Genomic DNA, 26,556 nt, shown 5'->3' with positions numbered 1-26,556 from the left:
CTTTTTCTCACATCTCTACGCTCACGCTTGCACCCCACCCTGTAGGGCTTGCATGCTGTATGTATGCGCAACTGTGTAAGGCTACTTTGCCAGGTTTCATTGCGTCCTGCACAAATCTGGTTTTCACCTTCAAATGAGCATCTTAGATAGTGCCCGTCTGCTCACGGAGGAGGGAGATCCGAATGCCCTCGCTTCGGGTGCTGCCATGGAGGTTGAGGAGGATGACGACATCGACTGGGTGAACGATGTGTACAGGCAACTAAACGGTGCCCCAAATCTCAACCAAAGCACGTGGTGGCAGCGGCTCAACAAGTACCGCGCCCTCGTCGGCCTTTTTTCGGGCGTTCTCAGTCTCTTCGGAGCGGGAGTGCTTGTGTGGTTCTCCAGCTGCTTCCCTGCTTTTTCGTCGTTTGGCGCAACCTGCACCACCAGCGGCGTGCTCGCGCTCGCCGCTGGTATCCTTATCCTTGCGACTGGCATACTCGGATGCGTCGCCAGCTGCTGCTGCAAACGTTCTTCCCCTTTGATGTTCCTTGCCGCGCTGTTCTTCTCATACGCAGTTCTGTGTGGGACGCTTGTGACCTACATGACCTATGCTCGGCTGCACGATCTCAATGGGCTGCAGGCAGTGTGGGCAAAGCTGGTGGCGGCGAAGCCTGGTGTGGTGTGCGACATAGAGAATAAGCTGGAGTGCTCCGGTTTCAAGAAAGGTCAGTGTTGCCGTGGCGCTGCTCTGAACGAAGCCCTGCTTCGAGGTGCCGTTATGGAGCCTACTGCTTGCTATCTCGAGGCCGCCAACGGAACGACGTTCGATATTGACACGCGCAAGGAGGTGGAGTGGCCGCACACCATGTGCGCTTCGCGTTGCTCAGCTGAGAACGCCAAGTATGGTCAGACATGTGAGGCAGTGCTGACGTCGTTACTGAGATCCAGGTTTTACTATTTAATCTTTTTACCGTCATCATGCACCGTTTTCTTTCTTATTCTCAGCGGCATAACCGTGGCGAGTTTACGATGGAAGCCGCGCGTTGACAATCGTATGCTACACCGCTTCTAAAGAGCCGGCCCTCCCTCCCTTGTTGACCACCTTCCTTCCTCATTACCGCTACGGCCCAGCGCTATCTCATTGTGGTGTACACCCGCGCTAGCCAGCAGATGTCCATGAGCGTGCCTCCATATCCAGGGGAAGGGCAGGATCCGCATTGTTGGATCCTGCGCGCTGTCGATGAGTACAGAGGCCAGACAGTGTGATGTGCGTGCGCTCGTTCGTCGCGTTCTTTTTTTTCTTTGGCCGATACTGCCGCTGGATCCTTTTTCAATGCAGCTTGCCTTCCTTGTCCCTTGCTTGCTTGCTTACCTGAAGTCTGAGCGCTTTGCCCTCAGCGGTGATATCGAGAAAGAAAAAAAGAACGGTGCAGATGGACCAAGAGGCAAGAAGAAGTGGAATGGACATCGCTCTGGAAGATGCTTCAGTACGTTCCTAACGCCTTGTGCGTAACTGCTATCAAGCAGAAAACCGCGACATCGCAGGTGTCTTGCAATGGGAGCACCGACGTCTGCAGCCGTACGTCAACCGGACTTCGTTACCGAAGAGAAAAAATGGAAAGGAAAGCAGCAGATGTGCGCAGAGGAGCTTTGCTGTTGTTTAGCAGCAGTGCGCCGCCGCTTCACCCTCCGCACCCCCGGTCTTGTAGGATGACGTAGTGAGTGCAAGGGTGAGAGCCAATGTTCTCCGTCGCGCACCGCGTCTTTTTCTGCACCCTGTGCTATCGATCTAGTTATCCCCTATTGCAGCGCAATCTATTTCCTCGATCTCTCGCCTCTCTCTACTCTCCTTTTCATAGCCTTTCGTTGCTCTTCGCGGGTACTGGCGCTGTAAAGAGGGCCGCAGATCACGTACAAGGGTGTTGCTGCCACCGTGCTTCGTGTCTCTTTTCGTTTCGGCGCAGCGCCTCTGCTCCAGACTGTTCTCCCTGCACTGCCGGTAGTGCGCACCAACAGGAGAGGTATAGTTGATTGTGTAGCCTGCGTAGCCGCACCGAGTCTGCGGCATCAGACGAGAAACTCGTGAGAGTTGCAGAGCTGCTTGGCATCCCACCTCGTCGTCGTGCTGCCATCTGGTTGACCTGTGTACCTCATCTGTTGTTTCTTCATTTGATTTCTTCTTCCCCTGTGCTGCCATATCCCTTGGCTGATTATAAGCGGGGAAGTTTTACTGGGCTTATCACAGTTTCTCGTTCTTCTGGTTCTTTCCGTGGTGCCACCAGGAAGGTGTGATACCTATATCTCTACGTCGCACACGGAACACGCGCTTTTAATTAACTGGTGCACAGCTCTACAAGCCCGCCGTCCCACCCCCTTCCTCGTCTCGTATGCTTCTCATCTCCCCTTGCCTTTGAGTAGAGGCTTCCCTCCCCTTTATTTCTATTCTAGCTCCATCTGTGTTGGTGTTTCACCTTCTCTTCTGGTTTTCTTTCCCCGGTCCCCATTGCCTCGTCGAATTCGCTCTTTCCCAGCCGTTGGCTGCACCATAGTTTCTGCACGCTCCCACCACAGGCGGGGTCTACACCACGACCGAGTCAGCACAGTTGAGAAAAAAATCAATCTGTGCCTCAGTCGACGCGACGCAACTGGACACCCGGCTCTCATTCTCTCCTTCTCCTCTCCCCCTCCATTCCCTCCATCACATACGCGCGCACGCACGGCGGTGCTTCGTTGAGCATTCATTCATTTTTTGTCAGCTTTCGCGTGTGCCCTCCTCTTCAGTGTTTCCCTTCTCTCTTTTTGTGCTCTGGTTCCTGTAACTCACCACACAACTCTCTGTGCACGGACATCTTCTCGCCTCCCTCCCTCTCTCTCCCTCCCCTCTTCCCTGCTTTTATCACACCATTGTAGCTCCTCCCCATGGGGCTGTGCTCGGACGCTTTCCTATGACTCGTGATTTCGCTCACAAACTCCGCGTTGTTTTTCTTGTCCTCGTGTCTACGCGCGTTGTTTCTTCGTGCGTGGTCGTTGTCACACCGGACTTGTGAGCGATCGCCCTGCTCTGTTACTCGGCAACGAGAAGGAAAACGCTGGCCAGAGACCCATCGACCTTGCATTCCGTTTTTACCTGCCTCAGGTCTGCTGTCTTTTTCTTGCGCCTCTCTTGTTTCGTCGTCCTTCGCTTGCGGCGGGGGCTGTTGTCGCTTTTTCTCTCCCACCTCTTTGTGCATCTCAAAAATGCCGACCGGAGACACCACTCCGGCACCCGGTGAGGAGGCGCGGCGACCTGGCACCTTAGCAAGCTCTTGGATTGACGTCATGAAAAAGGATGGCGACATCGCCGTGGAAGTTCACGTCACAGCGCCGTTACGTGCACAGAGAAAGCCGGTGACGACGCCGTTAGCACGCAGGGATGCTTCCGCCACTGTGGCGGCAGACATGGGCTATGCCACCACTGACTCCTTGGCATTCCCCACCTCCACGGTGGCGGTGCTATTCTCGTCGTTTCCCCTGCACTGGGCGCATGTTGTGCAGGCGTTTCAGTTCTCACTGACAGAGCCGGGCATGGCTCTGGTAGTTGCAGTGATGCTCTTCGCAATATCGTTTCTCGGGTGCATCACAGTGTTCTTCATTGCACCTTCTCTCACGACGTCTCTCGCTACACGCATAGAGAAATCGCTCAACAACGTTGTCAGTGTTACGGAGATGAGCACGCTGCCCACATCGTGGATGCCACATGTGGTGGGTATGTTGCAACACGGCCTGCAGGTGCTGCTCATACCATCGGTGCTGGTCGGAGCAGCGGGTATGTGGGTTCTTGGTGATCCGGAGCGACGGCGGCCAGGCAAGTGGCTCATGGGCTACGGTCTGCTGGTGTTGGTCCACGGCTTCGTGCTTCTCTACTTTCTGCTCCGTGTTTTTTTCACCGGGCAGCTGGGCGTGTGGCAGAACACGTCACTCGAGCTCTTTCAAGACGTGCTGGAAAAACTGGATGGCGAGGCGAGCCAGTGCCTCTGGGAGTACGCGTATCCCTGCTCCGGTTTCAGCTCGTGCTGCGTGACCAACACAGCTTCACTGAACGTGAGTGAAGAGGAGCTGATGGTGGACGATGAGGTGTGGAGCTCCCTCTGCTTTGTCACGATGCAGAATGGCAAAGCCGTGAAGCGGCGCCGTGACCACCACAACAACGGCTTTTTGGAAGACGTCACAAAAGTGGTGCAAGATCAGTGCGGAACGATCACCGCGCACATTGACGTCAACGAGGACTACCCACTCTATTCCACCGCCTGCGCACTTGCCAATAGGTCGGTGATAATTTCACCGGCACACTCCACATCTTGCGAGGACTACTTCATTGGCCACTTATCTGCGACAATTGGCTTCGATATGTGTCTCCTTTTCGGAATGACGGTCTGCAGCCTCGTGGCCGGCTTCGCTGCTCTCATCACCAACCATCAGCGGTCCCGCTCATCCGACTTCATGCCTTTGAACTCGCCGTGCTCATCAGCCAAAGAGAGCGCTATGATGCTAAAGGGAGAGGGCGCTGACGACTGTCGCGGAGCGAACCGAAAACGCAGCTGACGTGCCACACAGGGACTCCTTGGTGTCGGAGTTCGGGAGACGCAGTCGCTTACCTAGGTCAAGGTAAGCAAAAGAAGGCGGTTGTCTTTTCACTCAAGGTGACGAAACTTGCAGGAAAGGCGATTTCTCCGTCGCCCTCCGCTCTCACTGCCGCTCTTCGGCAGAGGAGAGGGGGATAGGGGCGATCGCCGCTTCGAAGACGTCGCCTCTGCCTGTCTGGGGCGTCATTTAGCATTTTCTGCGGAAAACCGCCATCTCTTCTGCGGCAGAGCACTGCTTGCGTTGGCCACTTACGCTTATTGATTCTTGGCTTCAATACGGTCCTCTGATCATGGATGCGGTGCACGGTGTTATGGTGTCAATGCCGCACTGTGGTCGTTATAGCGATTTAGCTGGTTTCTTGTTGCATTCGCCTGCCCTGTTGATGTAGAACACCCCAGTGCATGATATCTCAGTGCTCACTACACCCCTACTCGCTCTGTCGGGGGTAGTGGGGGGAGCCACGCAGCCCCCACCCCTCCTGTGCCTGTGAAATGCTGTACTCACCGCTGGTGGTGACTCGGTCGGGGCGTTGCTTGTATGCATGCGTGTCTAGGACAGCTTCGCGCCACGCGATGGCACCTGTGCCATGCCGGGCGTCGAGTGGAGCTTGTCTCACGTTGTGTGGCAGAGAAGGGACATACACGTCGAAGGCGAAATCTTTTGTACTGGGTTGGCTCGTTCTCTTTCTCCGTCTTTTCAGGTTCGTACCTGCCTTAGTAACATGTGGTGAGGTGCGGAGAGGTCTGCAGAAAGACCCCATGATCTCGGTGTACCTCTGGCGTGCTTCTCGGTTTCCCTTTTCTTCATTCTGGGCGAATGATTACGGACGGCAGGGCGTGCGTGGTGGGCTGAATGGACGTGTTGAAGTTACGAACAGTGAGCAGGTACCTTATGTGAAACGAAAGGAAACCACGAAGTGAGAGAAGTAGCGTAGATGCACCTCTTTCACGACTGACGCTTGCGCTTCGGACAAGGTGAGGCAAGGCGTATCACGAAGGTGGCGCCGTTGTGACGACACAGAAGGAGAACTGGAGGGCGCTGAAAACGAAGAGAAGTCCTACTTTTATGTTATGGACTCCGCTCTCTCTGTCGTTCCGTGCTGCTTCACAGTTCTAGCCGGAAAGCAACTGCAGTCTTTGCCTTCTCTCTGTCGCTGCTTTTCACACTCTCGATACAGGAGGGGGAGAACTGGAGAGGGACACATTTGAGCCCGCTCTGCGTTCAGGAAATCGAAGCCTTCTCCACTGATGGAACTTCTGTGCAATAGGGAGCTTCCCCGTCCCCTCCCCCAGTGCGCAGAAAGCACATGGATAAGTAACTTGAGTCTCTCCCTGTTTAGGTGCTCGGCCACTCGTGACCACGAAGGCAATTCTCACGCGTCAAACACGCCTTCTCACACTCGCGCACCCGCTCTGTGCGATATACATGCCGACCCCCACCCGCCCTGCGGGCGACGTGTGTCAGCGGCGTGTGTATCTCAAGGTGAGCCGCAAGCGAGACCGTGATGGGTTCGTTGAGGAGGCGACACCGCCCACTCACGTACGGGTGCAGTGGGACAGCGCGGAAATGGGCCCCCTACCGCCAGTCCTGCAAGCTAGCCTTTCCTGTCGCACCAAGTTTGTCTTTCGCCGTCTACGTCACGTGGACGCGGAGCAGTCGACCGGAATGACAAAGGTACTCATGCCGAAGGTTTCCACGAAGCAGCAGACGCAACCGTTCTGCTCCCTAGTGGAGCGTCTCATCGCGAGTGGGCAGTGCGTCGTCATCGAGTGCGGTGATGGTGTCTCTCGCGTAGATGATGGTGCCGCCGTGGTGGAGCTCTTCGTTTTGGATTCAAAGGCGACGGAAGGGGATGCCATGCTGGAGGCATTTGGTGAATTCGCGATAACAGAAGACTATCTCGCCGGAGGCACTCGAAACAGTCTGAAGCGTGACAGAGTCGAGGAAGACGAGGATCTCCCCTGCTACTTCCTCGCGCCACGACGCCGCACCTGTAGCGTTGGCGACCACAGCTCTGCGGATGCTGATTCGGTCTTAGTGTCTCCGTCGCGCTGGGGTGCGGTGGAGACGGATGCAGATGGAAGGATGTGGCGGCTCCTGCAGGAATACGATGAGCTGTTGTGCGTGGAGGCCATAGGTGATGCTACGGCGGACCTGTACTGTTACCCAGATCACCGTAAAGACGACGAGTTTGATAGCAACGCCGAGGACTTTTCGGGTAACGACTACCCGGACGACGCCGATGGCCGGAGTGGTGAGTCCGCGGAGAGGGCGGAGGATGAGGCGTCCGACTCTTCCACCGGGCGCCGGGGAGGTCGCGTGGTATCGCGCAGCACATATGGCATGTTTTGTGAAGAGGGCTACACTGAGCGAAGTCTCAGCAGCGGGTGGAGCAGCGACGGTTGATATTCGAGTCGCAGTGTTTTCTTCTCTCTTCGTTTCTCTTCGTTTCTTTGTGTATTCGCCATGGGCAGCATCTGCTGCTTCTCACATTCATCCTTCGAAGAACAGAAATGGAAAACACAACGGCGACTTACAGAATCCGTACGGACAGCGGTGGAATAGGACAGCATCTTGCATTGGAGTATCTCGACCATCCGCACGTGCCACTTGCGGCGACTGGCAGGCAGATCTGGATGGGGTAGGGAGGGACCGCGATGGCAATAACGAAAATCTCCTCTGGACCCTCTGCGTCGCCCCTTTCCGCTTCTGCTTTGTGTGTGTCTGTGTGTGGAGTGCGTGTGTGTAGCTGCCGTGCCCTTCCCTCACCACTGCTGCTGCATGCTTCCTCTCTTTCTCTCTATTGTCACAGATCAACTGGAGATCTCGCGCGCTTTACATCATTTCGAAGCAACACTCGGTGGCCTGCATTCACACGAAGGGAGACGGCGGTGGCCCTTGACGCCTCTTTTTTCTCTGTGAACATCGTTCACACCTCAATGTGCACGCGTGCTGAAGCGGTAGTTGTGTTTTGTCCGTCATTCTGCTCCTCCTAGCTCCCCCCGTGCCCCTTGGGAGGATGGCGAACACGGTGGAGCTACCTGCTGGGCCCTCGGCACCTGTCTACAAACTCCCTCAGCGCGATCTGCTTGACTTGGTGGCGACAAATGATGTCGCCACTTTGCTGATTCTCGTGCGCGGCGACAACCCCTTCGACGTGAGCCCTGGCATGGAGCTCATTCGGTACAAAATGTGCATGAGGCACTTCGCTGATATGGTGCGCGCCGAGAATGCATACGTGGTGTCAAATGCGGCCCCACAAGTTGACACTGCGCAAATCCCGCGCATACGCGATGCGAGCGGCAACAGCGCCACACACGTGGCCGCTGGCCTTGGTTTCTCTTGCATGGTCGATATTTTGGTCACTGAGTGTGGCTGTGCAGTGGACGAGTACAATGCAAGTGGTCTCACGTCGTTGCACCTGGCAGCGCTGCACGGCCACGTTGACTGTGTTCGTTTGCTTCGCGACCTAGGCGCCGATCCTCTGAATCCCACTCACTGGAATCCGCCCTCCTCAGCCGGGCGCAATCGTGGTTTCTGTGGTCACACCACGCTGTTTCTCGCCCACTTCGAGCATCAAGCGGCTGTTGTGGCCCTTCTCCTTCCCCTCTACCACGAGTTTATCGCCACCACATTTCGTGGCAAGACGACGACAGAGGTCTGGAGGACAGCTGCAGCGGGGCAGGACGTGAAGTCTCTGTCGCTGCTTCTGGACGTTTTGGAGTGCCATGGTACCGTGATTGACGTCCTTCCTGTTTCCATCGACTTCGACGTGGAAGATGCGCTGTGGGAGGTTCTTCCGACAGTTCTGGAGACGATTCTACCCTCAAGTCGCCAAATGACGCGCTGCCAGCTTTTCTTGTTCGAGCGTCTTGTCCACCTCGGCTACGTTGACGAAACCACGGTTGTAGGCTCTTCAAACACGGTACTTGAGCGTGTTCTGAGCACGGCGCAAGTACAAGCGTGGCGTGCGCTGGTAGAGCAGGGACTTGTACAGCCTCACAAGTGTACTATCGATGCGGTGCATAGCAGCGAGCGAGGTGACGCAAGCGAAGCGGAGCTCTGCGCCTTGATTGAGGAAGCGAAGGCATACTTTAGCTACCAAGTCGCGAAGCGGTCCTATGTTGAGAAGGGGGGCAGCCACAGTCGGCGAAGCACATTGTTGAATCGCCGAAGCGTGTGGAGGAAGTTGCAAAACGATCTCAAGCAACTATCGCTGTCCCCTGCGCGGTTCCCACAGTCGTAGATATCCTCCGGGCCTTCACGTGTCCATGCCTTGCTCTCTCGTATGTGGACGTGTGTGACTCAGCCGGGCAATCGATCCCTACGTGGTGACGTGTGTCTCCTTCTTTGCAGCTGACGTCCTCTTTGCCTCTCTTGGAGCTGATGTAGGATTTGGGGACGTTATCATGTACACTATGAGTCCTGCAAGTAGGCAGTGGACAACAGCACAAAATGGACCTCTCCTCCGAAGTAGACACCGTCTCGGGGGGGGGACAGCTTCCGATGTATTACCATGTTTTTGCCTCCTCTCTTGTGGTAGTGGCCCCATTGGCGCAGCTATCCCCAGCATAGACATGCGGATTTCGAAGCGATCGTAAAGGTGGGAAAGAAGCAATAGGCGCACATTGCGGTGCTGCTCGGTTCCACTGGCACAGGGACTTTCCCTATCTTTTCCCGTGTATGCGTCGTCGTCCTTGTTGCCTCGAAAGCTGGTTGCTGTTCTGGGCTGCAGGATGGAGAGGTGTGCGCCACTGTGATGCCCTGCCGGGTCATAGTGTGATGTCTGTCATATATTTTGTTTTGCGAGCGGCGCTCTTGCCTGCTGTCCAACGTTTGCTTCCGTCGTCCCCCCTCTTTTCTGGTGACCTCCTGTTGTTTACATGTATATATGTATATATGTACGCGTATGCGACTGTTGAGGGCGACTCGGGCGCAAATACATATATATGACAGCGGAAGTTGAGGCATCAAACGACTTGCCCTTCTCACACCGTGGCAAGTACTCTTCCTTCCTCTCTGTGCGCCGTGCTTCAGTCCGCGGCTGCGTGGCCCACTCTGGTGAAGATGGACGAAGGCTTTGATGCGCATGTGACGACCGTCGCGCTTGAAGAGATCCCGGCGTACGAGGAAAACGAGGTGGCACTTCTGAGCGACGATGATGCACTTCGCTACGATAGCGTTACCGAGGTTACAAAGCTACTCCGCTCGTCCTACCTGAGTGGAATGCTACGTCGTTTGAGCGACTACGAGCAGACAACGGGCCGCGGCAAGAACTGCATTCCATCTGACGATCCCGAGTACCAGTACGTGTCCGACTGCAGCTCGCTGGTGCTGCGCATCGAGGTAGAGAAGAGCCGTGTGCACGTCTTTTTGCGTGCGCAGTACAGCATACGCTTCCCGGAGCTGGCCATGTTCTTCTCTGACAGCGTTCTCTACGCCAAAGTGGTCAAGATAATCCAAAACAGCGTCGACCTCAGCTCCGTCGTTGGGCAATTAGACGAGTTCATCCCGTCCCAGCTGCTGGTGGTCGTGGTGGCATGTGCCTCCACGACGTCTGGTCGCGATTTGTCTCCGGAGGAGTTGAGCCGTGTGCTGGAAGCGTGCGAGGAGCTTGAAAACCTCGAAATGGCTAAGCAAACGTTCCTCGAATACATCCAGTGCTCGATGCCGCTCATCTGCCCCAACCTGTGCGCCTTCCTCGGCACCGGTATCACGTCGCAGCTCTTTGCCATCTCGGGTAGCGTAGCCAAGCTGTCGATCATGGACCCCGCCGATTTGGCGAGGCTCGGAAGTCGACGCTCAAACGACAGCGGTATCACAATAAAAACAACTGGATTCCTTAGTAACTGCGACCTGATAGCAAACCTGCCACCCCAGCTTCGACCTAAAGCACTACGTTTGGTTTCAAGTGTTACACTGACGCTTGCGCGCATTGACGCGAACCGGCGTGCCCCAACCAACTACGAAGGTGTTCGGGAGCGTCGACTGGCATGTAACCGTATGCGTACTTGGCTGGACCCACCGGTGCTCCGCGGCGCCGGACACAACATGTACGAGCGTCGCGGTCGAAAGCGTCGACGCGCGAGCTAAGGTGGTGTTGACGCGTTCGCAGATGTCGAGATAAATAGTGTGCTTGACTGCGCCCTGCGTTGCCGACAAGCTCCTGCAGTGTCTTGCTTTGCTTTGTCGTTGTGCGTCTTGTTGCTCACTTGAGCACGCCTCTTTCGCTGCCTGTCTCGCGTGCGCCCGACGAATTCTGTCGCGGGTCAGGTTTTCCACGAGTGCTGTTTCGAGGACACGATAATCCACTAGCGTCTGAGATGTTGGGCTACGCTGCCCTCTCTCCCACCCTTTGTACACGTTCCAACCGCGCAAGAGTGCGAAGGACAAGAGAGAGGAGCGGCGAACGTCGTGCTGTGGCGCTTCGGCGCAGGTGTCGCTTGTTTCCTTCCCCGCCCCTCAGAGGCACTGCACCACTGCCCCTCTTCTCGCGTCGCCCCTTTTCTCCTCTCTCTGTATCTCCCCGCACCTCCGCCGCACACCCCGCGAAAGGCATTTACTCTCCGCTAGAGTGCACGAGGCCAATCTCCGTCACCGTCGTCACCTACACGCACCCTTGCCGCTTCACACAGGCATAAGAACAGGGTTCCGTGTGTCGGTGGACGACACTCATAAACATGATTGTAGATGATATTGGTGCAGAGCTCTGGGCACTCGTGTACCACCTCTTTCGAAAATACCGCCACGACCCACGGAGAGCGGTGCAAGAGCTGGTGCTGCGCACTCACGCGGAGTGGACCAGTGAGCTTGTTGTACCACTGCCCACAATTGCACTGGATGTCAAGAAAAGCCCCTGGTATCACGAGATGTGTAGCCGCCACACATCTCTGCTGGAGGAATTGCATGCAAAACACAAGGACGACATCGCCGACGCTCAGGAGCTAGTGTCGAGCTTGTATCCGGACGGCGGAAGCCTCAGCGAGTACGCCGAGGCGCTCCGCACAAGTGCGGCACTTCTTCCCTGCCTCGTGCCATCTGACGTGATCGACCACCTCATTCAGAAAAGAGGCGCTGAGTTTCAGAAGAAGGGGTTGCACGAGGTGAGCCGCGACGAGCTAGTGTCTGATGTCATCGAAGGTCTCATGATTAAGGTTCTCACACCGCGACAGTGGTGGTGCCGAGGGGCAAGCTCCGTCGCGCGCGCCACAAAAACGGGCATCCAGGGCAACCCCCCTACAATCTACATCGAGTATGAGAGGCCGGCCGGTGTGCCGCATGTTCGCCGCATTCACCTGCGCACTAACCTGCGCCCTGACATGCCCACAGCGCAGCTAGCGAGGCGGCTTGCGAAGACGCATGAGGCACTTCTCTCCGAGGCGCAATTTCAATCACTGCTTATACGATGCCAGCGCCTTCAAGGTCAGAGCTCTGTTTCGTCAGCGGCGACTGCACCTCCAACTTGCACCGTCGCACCAACGTCCATTGCGGCGTTGTTGCCAACGATAGCGAGCACCCCCTCGCCGGACGCGCCGACAGCCCGCAGCAGCAAGCCGCAGAAGGCGGACTTGGGCCTTCTGTATCGCGACCCCGATGCTGCGCTGGAAAACGTTGACCTCAACGACGCCGATGAAGTTACGCTACAAGAGTTCAAGGAGGTCATGAATGAGCGCTTCAAAGCCAAGGTCGTGAAGCCTGGCGATCCGAGGTACGTGTACGACAAGCGTGTCGAAGTGTCCAAGCCCACGCAGAGTAGCGAGTGGGACGACGATTCTGATTAGAAGCGGTGCGAACAAGCGCCGCTGCCGTATTCGAGATGCATCTGCGTGCCTTTGCACGTGAGTGCGCGTGTCTTTGTGTGTGTAGGCGTCGATGCCGATATCTCCAGTGCTTGTTTTCGTGGGTCTTGATGAACCGGACACTCGCATGCGTCTCCGTCCCCCCGGCTCGAAAGGTCCGCGACGGTTGCCACTTGCGCCTGATCAACCGTCTCAAAGAGATTTGTTTCAGCTTGTATCGCCGCCACCACGACGACCACCACCCAGCTGCTTCTTTTGCAGGCGCCGATTTTCCGACGTCCGACGGCCCCACTCTCCGCTTCATTTCTCTCGCACTTACAGCGGCGTGCCCGTCTCGACACTCGATGCGCATCGCAAGAGGTCAAATCTGTCCTTGGCGCCAATATGCTGCCCCTTGTGTCGCATTCGTGGATCTTCGCCTCTCATGCTTGCGCACCTTCGCGCTGCGCTCGCCACTGTCCGCCACTTTGCTTTCTTCGTTTTTAAAAACAGCTCCCTCTTTTCAGTCGGTACCGTGCGAGGCAGCTGCACTCACTTCTGCTGTCGCCTGTCTTCGCCCCTCAGGACGACATCGGAGGTGCAGGGAAGTCGTCGTTTGTTGCTTTAGAAGACACAGCGGCTGCGTTCACAGTGGTGGTCGCGCGCTTCCCTTTCCTTTCCGTAGAGTGCAAAACGCGCATCCTAGGAGCACGGGGTTGTTGTTGTTACAGGAGCGGCATGCCTTCCACAGCAGCGAATGTTCGCTTCAACGCGAGTCGCATGCATAAGCACAGTCTCGGTGACACCAGTGAAAGTGGTAGGAGTGAGAGCTCGAACTCTCCCTCACTGGAGGTGACGCGGCCACCACCCAATCTCGTGCGCGACCCACGCTATGGCGTGTGCCTGGTCTGGCGGCCTGTGGAGGGCCCGCCGTTGCCCCGATGCATCCGCAGAACGAGTGAGTATCGTGAGGGAGATGCTGAGGCAACGGACTACAGAGATGAGCCGTTTGCACGTGCGGCAGCGCGCAGGGACGCTAGCACCAGCACGGCCGCGACTGCTTTGCAGCTGAGGAGCACGTCGGTAAAGGCACAGACGCCACGCAAGGTGATCCGAACTCGCGAATCGCCGCCGCGCGGTCAACTTCTTCACCGCGGCAAAGGTGGAATCGATGACGTGCTGAGGAATGCCCGTGAGGCACAGCGTCTTTTCTACACTTTGCAAGAGCAGCGACTCCAGGCAGAGTATCGCCGTGCGCAAGCTAGCCTCCGGCAAGAGCTGGATCAGCAGCGGCAGTACAAGCGCATGGTTCAGCTGGCAGAGTATCAGGCGGAGCTTGTGAACATATTCGGTCATACCATGCGAGACGCCGTTGCCGATTCCTTCTTCGACGACGGAAGTGACCCTGTCCTTGCAGCTCTGCAAAGGAGGAGGGACGAGGCCCCGAGCACGCGTAGCGCTTCGTATTCAGCGATGCATCGGGGCCACTGCTCAGGAACAGCGTCGCTCGGTGGTGGGGCGCGCCGAGGCAGCGCAGAGAGCGCATTAGTGCGGGCCGCCTCCACTCGCGAGAGCGGTGTTGCACAAGAACGGCAGGCGTTTCAGCGGGCACTTGAGGAAGTGCGAAGAGGGCGACGGTGCGGCTACTGATGGCTCTTCTCTGTGCTCATTTTTTTTTCACTGTTCGCCCGTGCATGCCCACACTGGGCGAGCGGCGGTGAAGATATACTGCTGGGGGTGCCGTTTTGCACGCGTGCGCGCCTGCTTGCCTTTTCCGCACCGTACAGTGCGCGTTTAGAAGTCGCTGCCCGTTTTGGCACTCACTCATCTCATCTTTCTGCGGCTGCCCCTTCTCCCTTTTCGCAGCGCGCTGCTCGCTGTTTTATATGGGGAGAAGGCTGCTACGTCGAGGAAGTACAGGGTGGTGGTGGTGCGCCTAGAGAAAAGTGTGTCCGGTCATCCACCTCTATCGTACTTCTTCTCCCTGCTCATCTCCGGCACCGTTCCTCAAGGGTTTGGCGTCTCGCTAGATATTGGGTACAACTGCGTGGCAAAGGCCTCTACGCAGCCAAATGCATCACCTGTGCGTCTCGGGGTGACCCTTTGGCGGTCATAATGCCGGTGTGATTCCTCGTGTACGTGTACCCATTCCTCCTCGTCCTTGTCCCCTTTTGTAGTTGTCGAAACTAACAAGTGTCGGAAATCGCCTAGAGGCTGCGCAATTCGTGCCTCCTGCGCCCGCGCATTGTTCTCCGTTTACTATCCGACTCTTCAGCCACAAAGGCTTTGTCATTACGGAGATGATGGAGGTTCGGTCCAAGACAGCCGTGAACACGCGCGCCAGCTTGGCTTCCCGGCTGCCCAAGATGCGTGAGGAGGTGCCAACGACGAGCACCTCGCTCCATCGAAAAATCGAAACAACCTACGACGCGGCGTACGTTGCGCGTCCGGCAAGTTGTCTTACCAATACCCTTAGTGCTCACGCCACCACGGAATGCGCTGTGGCAGCGGACGGTGCTGCTCTCGCAAGCGGGGAGCAAACCTACATCCTGCACCACCATCCCACCTCCGCTTGGGAGTCCACGTCCCACGCGGCGGCGCGCAACCTGCAGGCGGAGCGCCCGCTAGGCTTTTACGCATCGGCTCGTAAAATCGAACGGGAGGATGACGACCGGCGCGGCGGTCTGGTGGGTCGCATGCAACGCTCGCTCGACATCCGTACCAAGCGCGCGGAGGATGCTAGACTGCGCCCACCCACTCCCACCTACCACCCGATTGAGCCGCGATCGATGCCAGCCGCGATGGCACAGGAGAAATTTGGTGTGAAGAGCAACTACTTGGACATTGTAGAGTGCACCCAGCTGAAGCCACAAACGGAGGAGCAGATCGCCTACGATACCGCCCCTCTGACGAGGCTTCCTGCCGAGACACTCTCACAGGAGCTGAAGGTGCAGAGTAAGGTCATCACACAAATGGGCACCTCAAACGAGTTGTTCCGCGGCACTCCCAAGTACCTGGCGGACACGTCGGTCACCTACATGGGGCACGTCCCAGTCGCACAGCACAACGTGTCGTGCATCCATCACGGCGCCGACACACGCCGGTTGTTCGCCAAGTCTACCATGACCATGTCGGAGCACGGCGGAGGCGTCGACATTGCCGTCATCGGCTCTAGCTTGGTCACTCGCCACCGTGGCGGTAAAAATGCCAGGGCTCCTCGCGCACTTGAACCGAAGACAACCGACGCCATCAATCAGACGGTGGAGGGGCGCATGTTGCAGCAGACACTCTACGGAACGCTCGAGCGCGAGCGGCGCATGAACATCCGCGACGACCGGCAAAGCCATCGCTACTTCTAGCTGGCACACTGACGCGCCAAACGTCCATGTACAGTACTCCGCTCCCCTCACCCTTGGCCATAGCCACCTTCACTAACAGTGTAAACGGTGGCCGTTTTCTGTTTTCATCGCGATAGGCATGCTGAGAAAACGAATTGTTGATGCGCACACGCGCTTCCTGGTGCTTGTGATGCCGACTCGATCTCGCTGTTTATGATTTTGGATTTGTCCTTCCATGTTTTCCGCTCTTCTGTGTGGGTCATGTGGAGAACTCATTTCCGTGGTGCATTTCTTTGCATGCGTGTGTATGGATCTCAGTGCTACCACGACACCCCCTTCCTTTCGCCGAAGGCAGCCATGTGTGCGCTATCGCAACTGTACCGTTGCGAAAAACTGCGATCCGCATCTCCCTCATGATGCCGGTCCCCCCTCTGTGGTGTCAGGATGGAATCTCCACTCTGTGGAGAGGCGGAGACCCGGCACCCTGCCCTTGAGAAGCGTTGCGGAGCGTTGGCGTTAGCGCACAGGTATGGATTGTCGCTTTGCCAGAGGCGTGAAGACGCAGGAGAGGGTGGAGCGCCCTTGCCGCCACAGACTCATGGCAACGCCCCGCCTGTGGTGGCGCATGCGGGCAAGCACTGCAGCCCTCCCCTTTCCCCTCCGGTGATGTCGACGGAGGCAGAAGCCGAGGACAGCGGTCTCTCCAGGCAAGAAGGTCACCCTGGAGCAGACCCCCGTATGGGCAAACGCGAGCGCTGCATGCGCGCGCTGTCCGCCGCAGCGGGCATGGTGTATCACATCCAGGCACGGCCTCCAGGGGCGAGAGGAGAGCACGGGTGAGAGAGGAAAAGAATGCGCAGGGGATGCACGCGGATCAGCGCTACAGCGCATGTGCGCGATGCATGCGGCATCTCCTACGTCGGACCGGGTGGGCTGGTGCGGTGGAGGCGGCGGAAGCATGGCGAGAGAGCACGCGGAGCCACGCCACGGAGTCATCGGGAGTCCACTGTGGGCGGGGGAGGGGTCTCCCCACGGCACTGTGCCGGGGCTTGAGGCGAGTCAGGGAGCAGCACGGCAGGGACATGCGGGTGCAGGGCCTCCGAGGGCTCTGGCCAGCGGCTGGCCGACTGCCTCCCTGAGCACATCCAGCATGGGGCTAGACCACCCCCTGTTACCCGCACGCCGCACACCGCCGGCTCCGCCCTCGAGCAGGACGCTGAGTGCGGTTGGCCTTGATCACGGGCGTGCCGTCGAGGCCGGTGGGTCTGGCGCCGCTGGCGCCGCACGCACGCGGAGAACGGAGCGGAGGAAGGACACGTGGCGCCCGCTAGACGCACGCCCGGATGCGACGGCAGACGCCTCGTCCCAGACGGCGTGGATGGCGCTGTGGTGCAGCGGAGACCGGTGAGCTGTGGTTGCATGCACGTATTCGTTGACTTGTTCCGGATGTAGGATGATCACTTGGAGAGAGCAAAGCCCTCCTTTTTTTATATGTCTTTGCGCTCGTTTTTTTGTCATGTATCCGAGTCGCGCCTGCGAGAATCTCGACCCCAACACATTTCTTTGTGCGACTACATCTTTGTATCGATGCATCGTTATCCAGTAGTGGCACCACCCAAAGAGAAAAAAACTGCAAACGATTTGTGGCCTCGATGGCCATGCAGCCGGAGGTGGATCATTGAAGGAGTACCTAGACAGCCTGTTCTTGGTCTGCACGGCGCGGGCTCCTCGCGCGCCCTTTTTGTCGTCGCATGTGTGGAAGTGGGCTTGTGTACGCCCCGGCATTTTCCCTGTGCCGGTTGTGTGTAGCGTCCCTCACCTGGTGCTGGAACCGGTTGACTCAACGTTACCCTCACTTTGCCAGGGGGACGTGCATCCGAGTCTTTGGCATGTGAGGACGTGCTGATGTATTGACTCATGTGCACACAGAGAACTGGCTGTGGTTCTGAAGCATGCTTCAGCTTCTGCTCCGTTATATCTCCCTGTCTGGCTCTAGTACTGTGTTCTGTGCTTTCTCTCTCTCCATCTTTTCACTTTCCACTCTCTTCTTTCGCACTAATGACGCCGTGTCACAGCAGCGCACTTCTGGAAAACGCCTCCTCCCCTCCGGAGGGGTTTATCATATCCAGGAATCCAGCCCTTCTCTTCACTCTTTGAGGGGGCGGTCTCAAATCGGCTTGCCAAGCACACGGTCACATGTAGAGCAGCGAGCATTTCTGTTTCTTGCCGCCATTCTCCCTTTCCCCTGTTTGCACACGGCGGCTTCTCCCTTTCTCTCCGTTCATCCCCACATGCACCCCCTGTGTGTGGGGGACGACCTGAGTCGCTTGAAGGGGTCTTTTTTTATCTGGCATTTTTTTCTGTGGATGCTCATGGTTGATTGCTGAGCCTCACTTTTTTCTTGGCTGGCTTCTTTAGTCACTCCCTCTCTCCTGCCCATTCGACCAGCATTGTTTTCGTCTTCTGCGCCCTCTTACGCCTTCCTGCCCTTACAGTGCAACGCGGAGGGACAGCACTTCTCAGCGACTTTTCAAGGACCTCCCTTCTCGTGTGTCTTTCGTTTTTTTTTTGTTCGATCGCTACGCCGTTCTGCGCACTCTGGACAAGAGCGTTTGCCCAATGTTGCTGTTTGCCGCGAAAGTGTTCGTAGCGTGCTGGGTCACGCTGATGAGCTCCGTTGGGGTGTGGCTTCCTATTTTCCTCGTGCACCGCGGCGGCGATGAGCGGGCCACCGCCTTGCTGGCACCTGGAGCACGTGGGCGACGGCCGCACACGACGGCGACATTTTCTACGACGAAACTGTGGTTGTCGCTTGCCAATTTTGCTTCTGCTGGCATGCTGCTGACGATAGCGTTACTTCACTTTTTTCCAGAGTCATTGGAGGTGGAGTCCGGTGCCAGCCCCGACTCGGTGGCACTGTGTAGCTGGATGCTTCTTGGCGTCCTTATCCCTGCCGTCCTCGAGCGATCTATAAAAGTTGGTGGCACCCACAGCCATGGTGCGACGTTCGACGTCGACGAGGAGCACGCGCATGACAGCGGCACTGGCAGCTCTGTTTCGACGTCGAAGCTTCTCATTATATTGATGTGCTTCCATGGCATAACGGAGGGCCTCTTGCTCGGTTTTGAAAACAATGTTGCTGCCTTGCTCAGCGCAACGGTGCCGCTTTCAGGGCACAAGTTCTGCGACGGACTCGTAATTGGCGTCTCAGTGGCGAAAGAGATGTACTCTGAGGTGGAGGAAGATCTAATGAGCGGTGAGGGCGACGGTGAGGCGTGCATCAAGGCCAACCGCTCCTCCAATCGTTTCTGGCGGCGACTAATTCAGGGCCCGGTCGGCGTGTGGCTTCTCCTTACGCCAATCACGGTGATTTGCGTTATCATGTGTGCCGCATTGTTGAAGGGCGCGACACCAGCGGTAACGAGCGCCGGTTTCAACGCCGCGGCGCCGGCTGCGCCGTCGGTGCCCTCGACGACCACCACAACCTCATCGGTTTCGATTTTGGCAGCAGTGCAGGCGATAGGGAGCGGCTCTTTCGTATATATTGGCCTGACTATCTTATGTGGCGAGCAGCTCAAGGGCATGGCCGCCAACACAGCGCTGCTAGCCGGTGTCGGGATTACTGCTGCCCTGTTTTACACAACCCGAGGGTATCACTAGCAAAGCCTGTTGACCGTGTTTTTGCCTCCTTGCACCTCTTCGTTTGCTCGCCAAGCCCTCTGTCGGGCAACTGCCCCGATTGCCATCGCTTTAGTTCTTGCGGGGGTGTGTTAACCGTTGCTTACCTTGAAAAAAGTGCAAGTAGGTGTCCTTGTGTGCCACCACGCTACGCGCACCCCCGAGTGCACACGCGCCGTCCTTCCGGCGACAGCGACCGGCGCGGCTCACGCAGGGCACACCGCTTCGCTGCGACATAACGGGGTGGGCGGTCGTGCATACGAGGCGGCACTCGGTTGAAGAGCGGGACTCGTGCAAGAGCACTGGCCAGTGAGCATCGCCGATGTGGATGGGTTGTGCCCTAGTCGTCCCTCTGCACTTTTTCTCCTGCTCCTTTCGTTTACCTCGGCCATCGCCTCATCTTTTCCAGTGTCCTTTCTCTTAGACGCCCTCACCGTTATTATGATCCGGAGTAGTCGGTCGACAAACGAGGATTGATGTCTGGTGCGCATTTGAGTGCTCCCATAGCCGGAAAAGGAGAAGGAAGGGTAACCACGACGTACCTTTCGTGAGTTCAAGGAACTCGTGCCCGATGCGCAGGTGCATCGGTGAGCCTGTAGAAAGACTGGTTCTCGTCTCTTCGTCGGCTCGTGCACTTCGAGATACGCCGGCGTCTTCAGGCAACGGCGAAAGGCGCGCGTGCGCACGTGCTCGAGACGTCTACCACACACCATGCGTACCACCCCAACAGGTACTCCCTGCGTATTGCTTTGCTCTGACAAGCAACTGCTTCGTGAATATGCACCTACCATCGCTGATAGGGCTGTTGTTCAATGTGACGGTACCATGCGTTCAGAAGGGTGCGAACGAACTGCATCGTCGGGGGCGACAGGCTCACCTGCGTACTGCTTCGGCCACCTTTGTGTCTTGCAACGAATTCTCCCTTGACTCATGTGCTGTCATTCCCTGCAGACATGGGTCATGCTCCGTCACTGATAATGCCGCTTGCCTTCGGTGCTCTCTCTCCGCCACTGTTCAGAGGAGTCGAAGCATCTCACTTTTGGCTGGACGGAGCAGCTTTCCTTCACCGGCAGTTGTGTCGAGTACCCGCTGCATGACATCCTCCTCAGACGAGAATGGCACTTGGACGTCAGCGCATCGGCGGGAGTGGTACAGACGCCAACTGGACGCGCAGACTCTGTGCCCGGTGGATGTGATGCCGCTGGTGCAGCGGACGGAGTGGCGTCCGAGACCGACGGTATCGTTGGGGCATGGTAACACTTGCAGCACAGGCTGCCAACCTGGCGCCATTGCAGATGTGTTTTTCAGCTGCTACGTGTCACCTCTCTGCCAGGAGTCAGCGCTGCTTTCCATCTTCAAGCAGCTCACTGCCGATCAACAGTGCGATATTCTCTCTATGATTGTGACGAATGCAACACCTTTTTCAAAGACTCAGCTTGGCAGCTACGTGGAGGAGGCCCTCCGGAACGATTCGTTTTCGCCAGTGCATTGGGTGCGCCTTTCTACGAGACTACCAGAAATCACTGATATGCCATTGTTGCCTTGGGTGCGTATCATAGAGCGTGTGCTTTGCTCCTCCACAGTTCCCTTCTCGTCTCACGATGACGCCTGCAGGTTCATTGTGCGCGTGCTGGGCTGCATGGAGGACCAGGGCATCCCAACGGACACGATCGCGCAATGCCTTGAGAGGTGCGGTCTCTTCTATGAAGCGTGCGCGTACGCTTCATCGTCGTCAAACTTTGTCCCACCACCGACGCGACTGGCACCGGATGGAGGGTGGGGGTACGGTGACGTAATACACTCTATGTGTGCGCTGCCTGAGCCACCGATGCGGTGGTTTTCTGCAACACGCAGCGGCATGCCTCCTGTTTTGCGTCGCTACTCGACCCTTGTCTTGCTACGATCGGTTGTGCAGAAGTGGGGTGTGACGGACAACGGCCACAACGACCGCTGGCGGAGTTTTGCTGAAGCGTACATGACGACGCTGGAGGCCGCGAGCGCCGTGCACTTCCTTTTCGGCGAAGGAAACGCTGTCACTGCGCGCTTTCTTCTGCCCCAATGTCATACCCAGCAACAAATCGCGACGCTAATGCGCTATACATGTCGCGTTAGCGTGGCTTTGGCCCTCGCGGGTTTGACGCGTTCCACGGAGCTGCGCACGGCACACCGCAGTCTCGCGCATGTCCACCTTACGCACCGCAGGACGCAGCAAAAGGCGCACTTCATCTTCTGGGCTCAGGCGGAGCGCTCCAGTGCTGCGATTTCGAGCTGTGACGTGTCCGACGGCACCGCAGTAGCGCTCTTTTCAGAAACGCTTTCATTCGGTATCCTTGATCGCGGCGTGTTGCGTCGGTGCCTGCGTGAGGTCCTCCCCGCTGCTGCCCTTGCCAAGGGTGACCGCTCTCTCGCACACCTGTTTGCGGCGATTCCCGCGTCTGCCGTCGAACACGCTGTGAATCTGTTGGGAACTGTGGAGAGCGACGCCCTCTCCTGGTGGGCGTTACTCTACATAGAGGCCGGCAACTTCGAAGGTGCATTTGCGGTACTGGAGGCGACGGCAGCGCGTGGGTGTCTGCCACATATGGGCGTGCTGGTGATGCTACTTGAGGCACTGCTTGACGATCGCCAGAACTTTCTGCGTGCCGTTACGCTACTGCACTCTTCATTCTCACAAGTGTCGGATACTGTTCTACGTGCGTTTGTTGAACGGACAGCTACGGGCATCACCCATACCACGCCCCTTACGCTTTCCACGAGACATGCGATGCAGGCGTTGACTACATTGGGCCTGATGGGCACGGCGCACCGTCCCGCCATTACTCCAGACGCCACTGCTGCAGATGACACGCCAAGCACAACAGCATGCCTGCTCGCATTTGCTGAGGTGGCAGATAGCTTGAAGGTGCCAATACCGCTGCACGTTGGCGCGATAAAGGGTCTTATTGCAGCGAACTTGAAGCTTGACTACGATGTCTCGTTGACAGTGGACGTGGTGTCTGCTAGTGGCGAGAGCTGTTGGTCGTGGGCATCGACGCCTGAGTGAGACATGCACTCGTCGGAGGCGTGCCCGCAAGTGAGTCTTACCGCAATCCATCAACCGTTTGTGTCGCTTTTTGTTTCTGCGCATGCGTGCCTTCCAAGTGCCTGTCTGCTGGTGAGTGCCACGCACGGCTTCGCTGATGTTTGCTCCTGTAGTATGTGACTTACACCCCAGCACGCCGCACCTCTCCCGCATTCGACGGACAACACCGAACAGAGCCGTTTGTCGGTCAGCATACATGCGAAAGCCCCACAAAAGAAAACGTTTCCGTGCCTTCATTCAAGACTGGTGACTCGCGAAGTTCGTTCTCGGGACGTGCTCAACCCCCACCCTCTTCGTTCCCCTCTCCCACTGACATGCGCAGTGAACGTTCTTTCCCCTGCGCTGACACTTTTGGGTGCTCACCTGTCGCCGCTTTTCTCCGCTTCTCTTCTCGCTTTCTCTTTGCGCTCGGCGTGCCGGTGGTGACGCGCAAACGTCGCTTATCGTCATTCCTCGCGAACGCCGTCTCTCAGCGAGGAGCAAGCTCTTCGCGACTTTTCCGACTAATGCAGCAAGGAATAATGCGGCCCTCCGCCCTCTGCCTCGGCGGCTTCACGATGAAGTACAAGAGGGGCACAGGTCTCTGGGACGAGGACCATGTGAATGACTTTGACGCCAACAAGTACTTGTCCGCGCGGTCGATGATGCGGTGGTACTATGGGATGGAGCGACTGCAGACGCGCAACAGCATCAATGCCCGCCGCGCCACACAGAGCTACAACAACAACATGGGCCTTCATCATAGCGGCCGTGGTGCCTTCGAGCGTGAGCTCGAGCGCCGCGGCATCCAGGTAGACAAGTATCCTCTGACGACAACCACCGGCGCTGCGCGGGTGGCGGAGATGGTGCTGCTGCGGCGCCAAAAACTGGAGGCGCAAGCAAAGAAAGCTATGGAGTCTCAGCGGCAGGCGCGGCGTCGTGACGCCCCGTCTGAGTGGTACGACGAAACTGAAGGACCTCTAAATCTACGGTTCCTCGCGAGCATGCAGAGTAACTACACTCAAGTTATCACAAAATTGCCTAGTTCCCCCGTTACTGGGGCGTCGTGAACTGCCTGGCGCGTCGTTCGTTTGGTGTCGGTGGGTGGTGAATGCGTGTCAGTCGGAAACCTATGATGGTGCTTCATTATCTTTTTCTTTCGTCCTTTGCTGCCTCGGTGTCACGGGTCCTGTGACGAAAAGCAGCAGCGCATTCCGGGGTGAAGCGCCGAAAGGGTACTTTGGTATGGAGAGGCGCGCGTATACCGCTGCGGCGTGGCATCGCACCTGCACTGTGCGACACCTAAGATGGACAAACCACGAGAAAACCGGAGACGCTGGCATTTCAGCGTGGTGTAGCGGTCCCGTTCTTCCACCATACAGACGTGTATGTGTGTCTGCTTGGAAGAGATTGTCTCGTTGACGGCGAGGGGGGAGAAGGACAACGTGAGCCGCGGTGTTCCTCGATGCTTTCTCTCTCCCGTGTGACCTGGTCGCTTCTCCAGAAGACGGAGAAGTCCACTGACCCGTCGTACCGGCGCATCGCGTGCCTTCCGCGGGCCACTCTGGCCTTAGTCATTATCTTCTTGTGTGATGACCGCACTGCCAAGTGTTCAAGGCATCGTGCAATGGGCCTCCTGTGTGTTTGCGTGGTCATTGGCGTATCTCTGCGGCTACCACACCCATGTGTTGAACCTCACACTCACACTGGCGCGTAGATGGCAGGGATTGAATCACTTCCTGTGCTTTCGGTGCTCTTTCCGTCTCATTTCTTCCTGGTCTCTCTCCTTTTTTCTGTCCCCCCCCACACACTCCTCCCTCATCTCTACAGAAAGCTGTCTGAAAGGGCATTGACATCACCATGTCGGTCGCTCTTCCCTATGATGTACTGTTTTGCACCAGTGAGGATCCGCATCATCCTGTCTCAGAGCTTGGCGGATCCAACGGTGAGGTAAAGCCTGGATCACCGATACCGGCTGGCTGGCAGAGCGCGCGCCACGGCAAGACGCCCCAAACCTTAGTAATCCGCTTTCAGGGCAACGTGTGGTTGCAGCAGCTTCGGATTCTATCTCATGAGGCAAAGATCGCGACGAAAGTGGAGGTGCGCGTTGCGAAGCTCTCCGAAGGCGATGACTGGGACAACCCACCATCGTTCCGCAACGTGCGGTTTGTCAAGCTCGGTTCCGTGGACTTCAACAGCAACGAACAGTCGCACTTCAAGTCAAAGGAGCGCAAAACGGTCCATCTCAAAACGGAGGCCTATTTCCTCAAGCTACTCTTTGACCGACCCTTTATCAACGCCTACAACACAGGGCATCAGGTCGGAATCTACTCTCTGGAGTGCAGCGGGTACCTGATCGAACCCATCGCATTCCACGCTGATCGGCTACCTGGAGTCGCGACACCACCCCGGCGCCGCAGCTTGGCCACGCAGCCGACAAAGCCGGCAGCGATAAAGCGACAGTCATCTGAGGCGCCGCCGGCCTTGGTGTCACTCGACGGCAAGCGCGCGAAAAGCGTATCGAATGTCGACGGGGGCGATGACAAGTCTGTGCCCCTCGCCTCTTTGACGTCCCCGCCAAAGGCTCGCTTGTCCTACGGTGGCGGGGCGACGTCCCACGCGGCGCCGAACGGGATCTTCCGCTCTGTCCGTATCCTCGAGTTTGAGGACTTTTTTCTGCGTCGCTCCGAGGAGCTGGTGTCACTCAAGGCGCAGGCGGTGGCGGTCGAGGACTATCACGTCGCCGCCGAGTGCCGCGACAAGCTGGCACTGTTGAACAACCGGGCCAGGGAGATCTACGAACTTGAGCAAGACAAGGTGCAGGCCATCATTGACGAGCATTTCGACACCGCGCAGAAGTTGAAGACTCGCATGAACACGCTTGTTGAGCAGCTGTTCGAAGAGACCTCTCTGCCCTCTCCGGCAGTGGCGACACCCTCTGCCCGAAGTGGCGAATGGGTCCCCGGTGTCGCAAGCCACCCTCGATATAATGCCAGCCTTTCCTCCACGCCTGTCTCCATAGCTGGTACGCCGGGCGCCGATGAAGCTGTCGAGAATGTGAGGTCGCTCGTGTCTGACGCGATCGAGGCGAACGAACTGGAAGAACAGATAATCAATGTGGACACACTAGAGCCGCGCGAAAAGGCCGTGGCACATGCGATTCTTTCTTGTGCTGGTAGCGAAGAAGTCGCCTCCGTCGCACTCGCGAATCCTGGCTTCGACATCCAGTTTCTCATTGCCGCCGTCGGCAGCTTCACAGTGGCGTGCTTGTTTTCGCGCAGCTTCAAGCTTCGGGAGGCCGCTTTGATTGTGCTGACCGAGAAGATGGATATGCTGCCGTCTCCTGCGCAGACTGTCGAGGATGCCCTACTTCGCTTTCTAGACCTCAACGCGTACGGCCTTCAGGACTCGATCCCGAATGTGGTCTTTGCGGCGTGCACCTTTGTTCGCATGTGTCTCGACGACACATCCAAGTGCATCGGCGGTGTTCTCTCGCCTCTCGTTGCCCTCCTCCCGCGCCTCCTTACGCGATGCAGCGACAACCTTCAGCGCATCCGCGATGAGGCGCTCACCACCCTGACGCTGTACGTGAAGACCCCCTCCATCCCGTCCAGTTCTATCCTGTCAGCTGCGTTGATGGAGCCAACTGACAAGGAGAGGCGCAATCTGCCACGCAACAATGCGAGGGCGCAGGTCGCGCGCTTGAGTCTGTTTCAGCTGTTTGTGGAAAACGGCCGCCTACACGTGGACAACGCCAGCTTCAACTCCGAGCAGGTGCTCCAGAAACTACTTCTCCCCACGGTGAACCACCCCAATCCCGAGGTGCGCGATTTGGCGGTTTCGATTCTGGGAAAGCTCGTCGCCGGTCGTCAGTTCGCTGTGCGGGACAAGGACCTTGCAAAGATCACTCACGCCGGTATTCGCGAGACCATCGCCAGTAAGCGTTGAGCGACGTTGCGTATAGAAGGGGCATGGGCTCGTGGGGAGTATGCTCCACTTTTTACTTTTGACTCGGTACGGTGAATAGCGGTAGCAGGTTGCGTTTTTATACACTTACACGTCCAGCCGACAGCTGTGTGTGGGAGGCAGCTAT

At 57.3% G+C, this 26,556-nt stretch overlaps 12 protein-coding genes across 12 annotated transcripts; all 12 read left to right on the top strand.

The window, feature by feature from the left end:
- Nucleotides 1-133: 133 nt before the first annotated feature.
- LMXM_32_0170 (conserved hypothetical protein) lies at nt 134-1,057 on the top strand (the record flags this gene model as incomplete). The annotated part of the gene is made up of 1 exon (XM_003878214.1): nt 134-1,057. The coding sequence occupies one exon, from the start codon at nt 134-136 to the stop codon at nt 1,055-1,057; it is 924 nt and encodes a 307-aa protein (XP_003878263.1).
- A 2,492-nt stretch (nt 1,058-3,549) lies between these two features.
- LMXM_32_0160 (hypothetical protein, unknown function) lies at nt 3,550-4,566 on the top strand (the record flags this gene model as incomplete). Its single annotated transcript, XM_003878213.1, has 1 exon — nt 3,550-4,566. One exon carries the CDS (start codon nt 3,550-3,552, stop codon nt 4,564-4,566), a length of 1,017 nt encoding a protein of 338 aa, XP_003878262.1.
- A 1,608-nt stretch (nt 4,567-6,174) lies between these two features.
- Nucleotides 6,175-7,014, top strand: LMXM_32_0150 (conserved hypothetical protein; the record flags this gene model as incomplete). The annotated part of the gene is made up of 1 exon (XM_003878212.1): nt 6,175-7,014. The coding sequence occupies one exon, from the start codon at nt 6,175-6,177 to the stop codon at nt 7,012-7,014; it is 840 nt and encodes a 279-aa protein (XP_003878261.1).
- Nucleotides 7,015-7,627: 613 nt separating this feature from the next.
- On the top strand, nt 7,628-8,854 carry LMXM_32_0140 (hypothetical protein, unknown function; the record flags this gene model as incomplete). The annotated part of the gene is made up of 1 exon (XM_003878211.1): nt 7,628-8,854. The coding sequence occupies one exon, from the start codon at nt 7,628-7,630 to the stop codon at nt 8,852-8,854; it is 1,227 nt and encodes a 408-aa protein (XP_003878260.1).
- Nucleotides 8,855-9,675: 821 nt separating this feature from the next.
- Nucleotides 9,676-10,701, top strand: LMXM_32_0130 (putative trans-splicing factor; the record flags this gene model as incomplete). The annotated part of the gene is made up of 1 exon (XM_003878210.1): nt 9,676-10,701. One exon carries the CDS (start codon nt 9,676-9,678, stop codon nt 10,699-10,701), a length of 1,026 nt encoding a protein of 341 aa, XP_003878259.1.
- Nucleotides 10,702-11,288: 587 nt separating this feature from the next.
- On the top strand, nt 11,289-12,389 carry LMXM_32_0120 (conserved hypothetical protein; the record flags this gene model as incomplete). The annotated part of the gene is made up of 1 exon (XM_003878209.1): nt 11,289-12,389. The coding sequence occupies one exon, from the start codon at nt 11,289-11,291 to the stop codon at nt 12,387-12,389; it is 1,101 nt and encodes a 366-aa protein (XP_003878258.1).
- A 735-nt stretch (nt 12,390-13,124) lies between these two features.
- On the top strand, nt 13,125-14,036 carry LMXM_32_0115 (hypothetical protein; the record flags this gene model as incomplete). Its single annotated transcript, XM_003878208.1, has 1 exon — nt 13,125-14,036. One exon carries the CDS (start codon nt 13,125-13,127, stop codon nt 14,034-14,036), a length of 912 nt encoding a protein of 303 aa, XP_003878257.1.
- Nucleotides 14,037-14,686: 650 nt separating this feature from the next.
- LMXM_32_0110 (conserved hypothetical protein) lies at nt 14,687-15,745 on the top strand (the record flags this gene model as incomplete). The annotated part of the gene is made up of 1 exon (XM_003878207.1): nt 14,687-15,745. The coding sequence occupies one exon, from the start codon at nt 14,687-14,689 to the stop codon at nt 15,743-15,745; it is 1,059 nt and encodes a 352-aa protein (XP_003878256.1).
- A 2,646-nt stretch (nt 15,746-18,391) lies between these two features.
- Nucleotides 18,392-19,384, top strand: LMXM_32_0100 (conserved hypothetical protein; the record flags this gene model as incomplete). The annotated part of the gene is made up of 1 exon (XM_003878206.1): nt 18,392-19,384. The coding sequence occupies one exon, from the start codon at nt 18,392-18,394 to the stop codon at nt 19,382-19,384; it is 993 nt and encodes a 330-aa protein (XP_003878255.1).
- A 1,213-nt stretch (nt 19,385-20,597) lies between these two features.
- On the top strand, nt 20,598-22,445 carry LMXM_32_0090 (conserved hypothetical protein; the record flags this gene model as incomplete). Its single annotated transcript, XM_003878205.1, has 1 exon — nt 20,598-22,445. The coding sequence occupies one exon, from the start codon at nt 20,598-20,600 to the stop codon at nt 22,443-22,445; it is 1,848 nt and encodes a 615-aa protein (XP_003878254.1).
- A 545-nt stretch (nt 22,446-22,990) lies between these two features.
- LMXM_32_0080 (conserved hypothetical protein) lies at nt 22,991-23,533 on the top strand (the record flags this gene model as incomplete). The annotated part of the gene is made up of 1 exon (XM_003878204.1): nt 22,991-23,533. One exon carries the CDS (start codon nt 22,991-22,993, stop codon nt 23,531-23,533), a length of 543 nt encoding a protein of 180 aa, XP_003878253.1.
- Nucleotides 23,534-24,323: 790 nt separating this feature from the next.
- Nucleotides 24,324-26,411, top strand: LMXM_32_0070 (conserved hypothetical protein; the record flags this gene model as incomplete). The annotated part of the gene is made up of 1 exon (XM_003878203.1): nt 24,324-26,411. The coding sequence occupies one exon, from the start codon at nt 24,324-24,326 to the stop codon at nt 26,409-26,411; it is 2,088 nt and encodes a 695-aa protein (XP_003878252.1).
- Between the last annotated feature and the right edge of the window lie 145 nt (nt 26,412-26,556).

This window comes from Leishmania mexicana, chromosome 32 (genome assembly GCF_000234665.1).
Source record: "Leishmania mexicana MHOM/GT/2001/U1103 complete genome, chromosome 32".
Lineage (NCBI taxonomy): Eukaryota > Euglenozoa > Kinetoplastea > Trypanosomatida > Trypanosomatidae > Leishmania > Leishmania mexicana.
The sequence above is the reverse complement of the archived record's forward strand: the minus strand, read 5'-3'. Positions and strand labels throughout refer to the sequence as shown.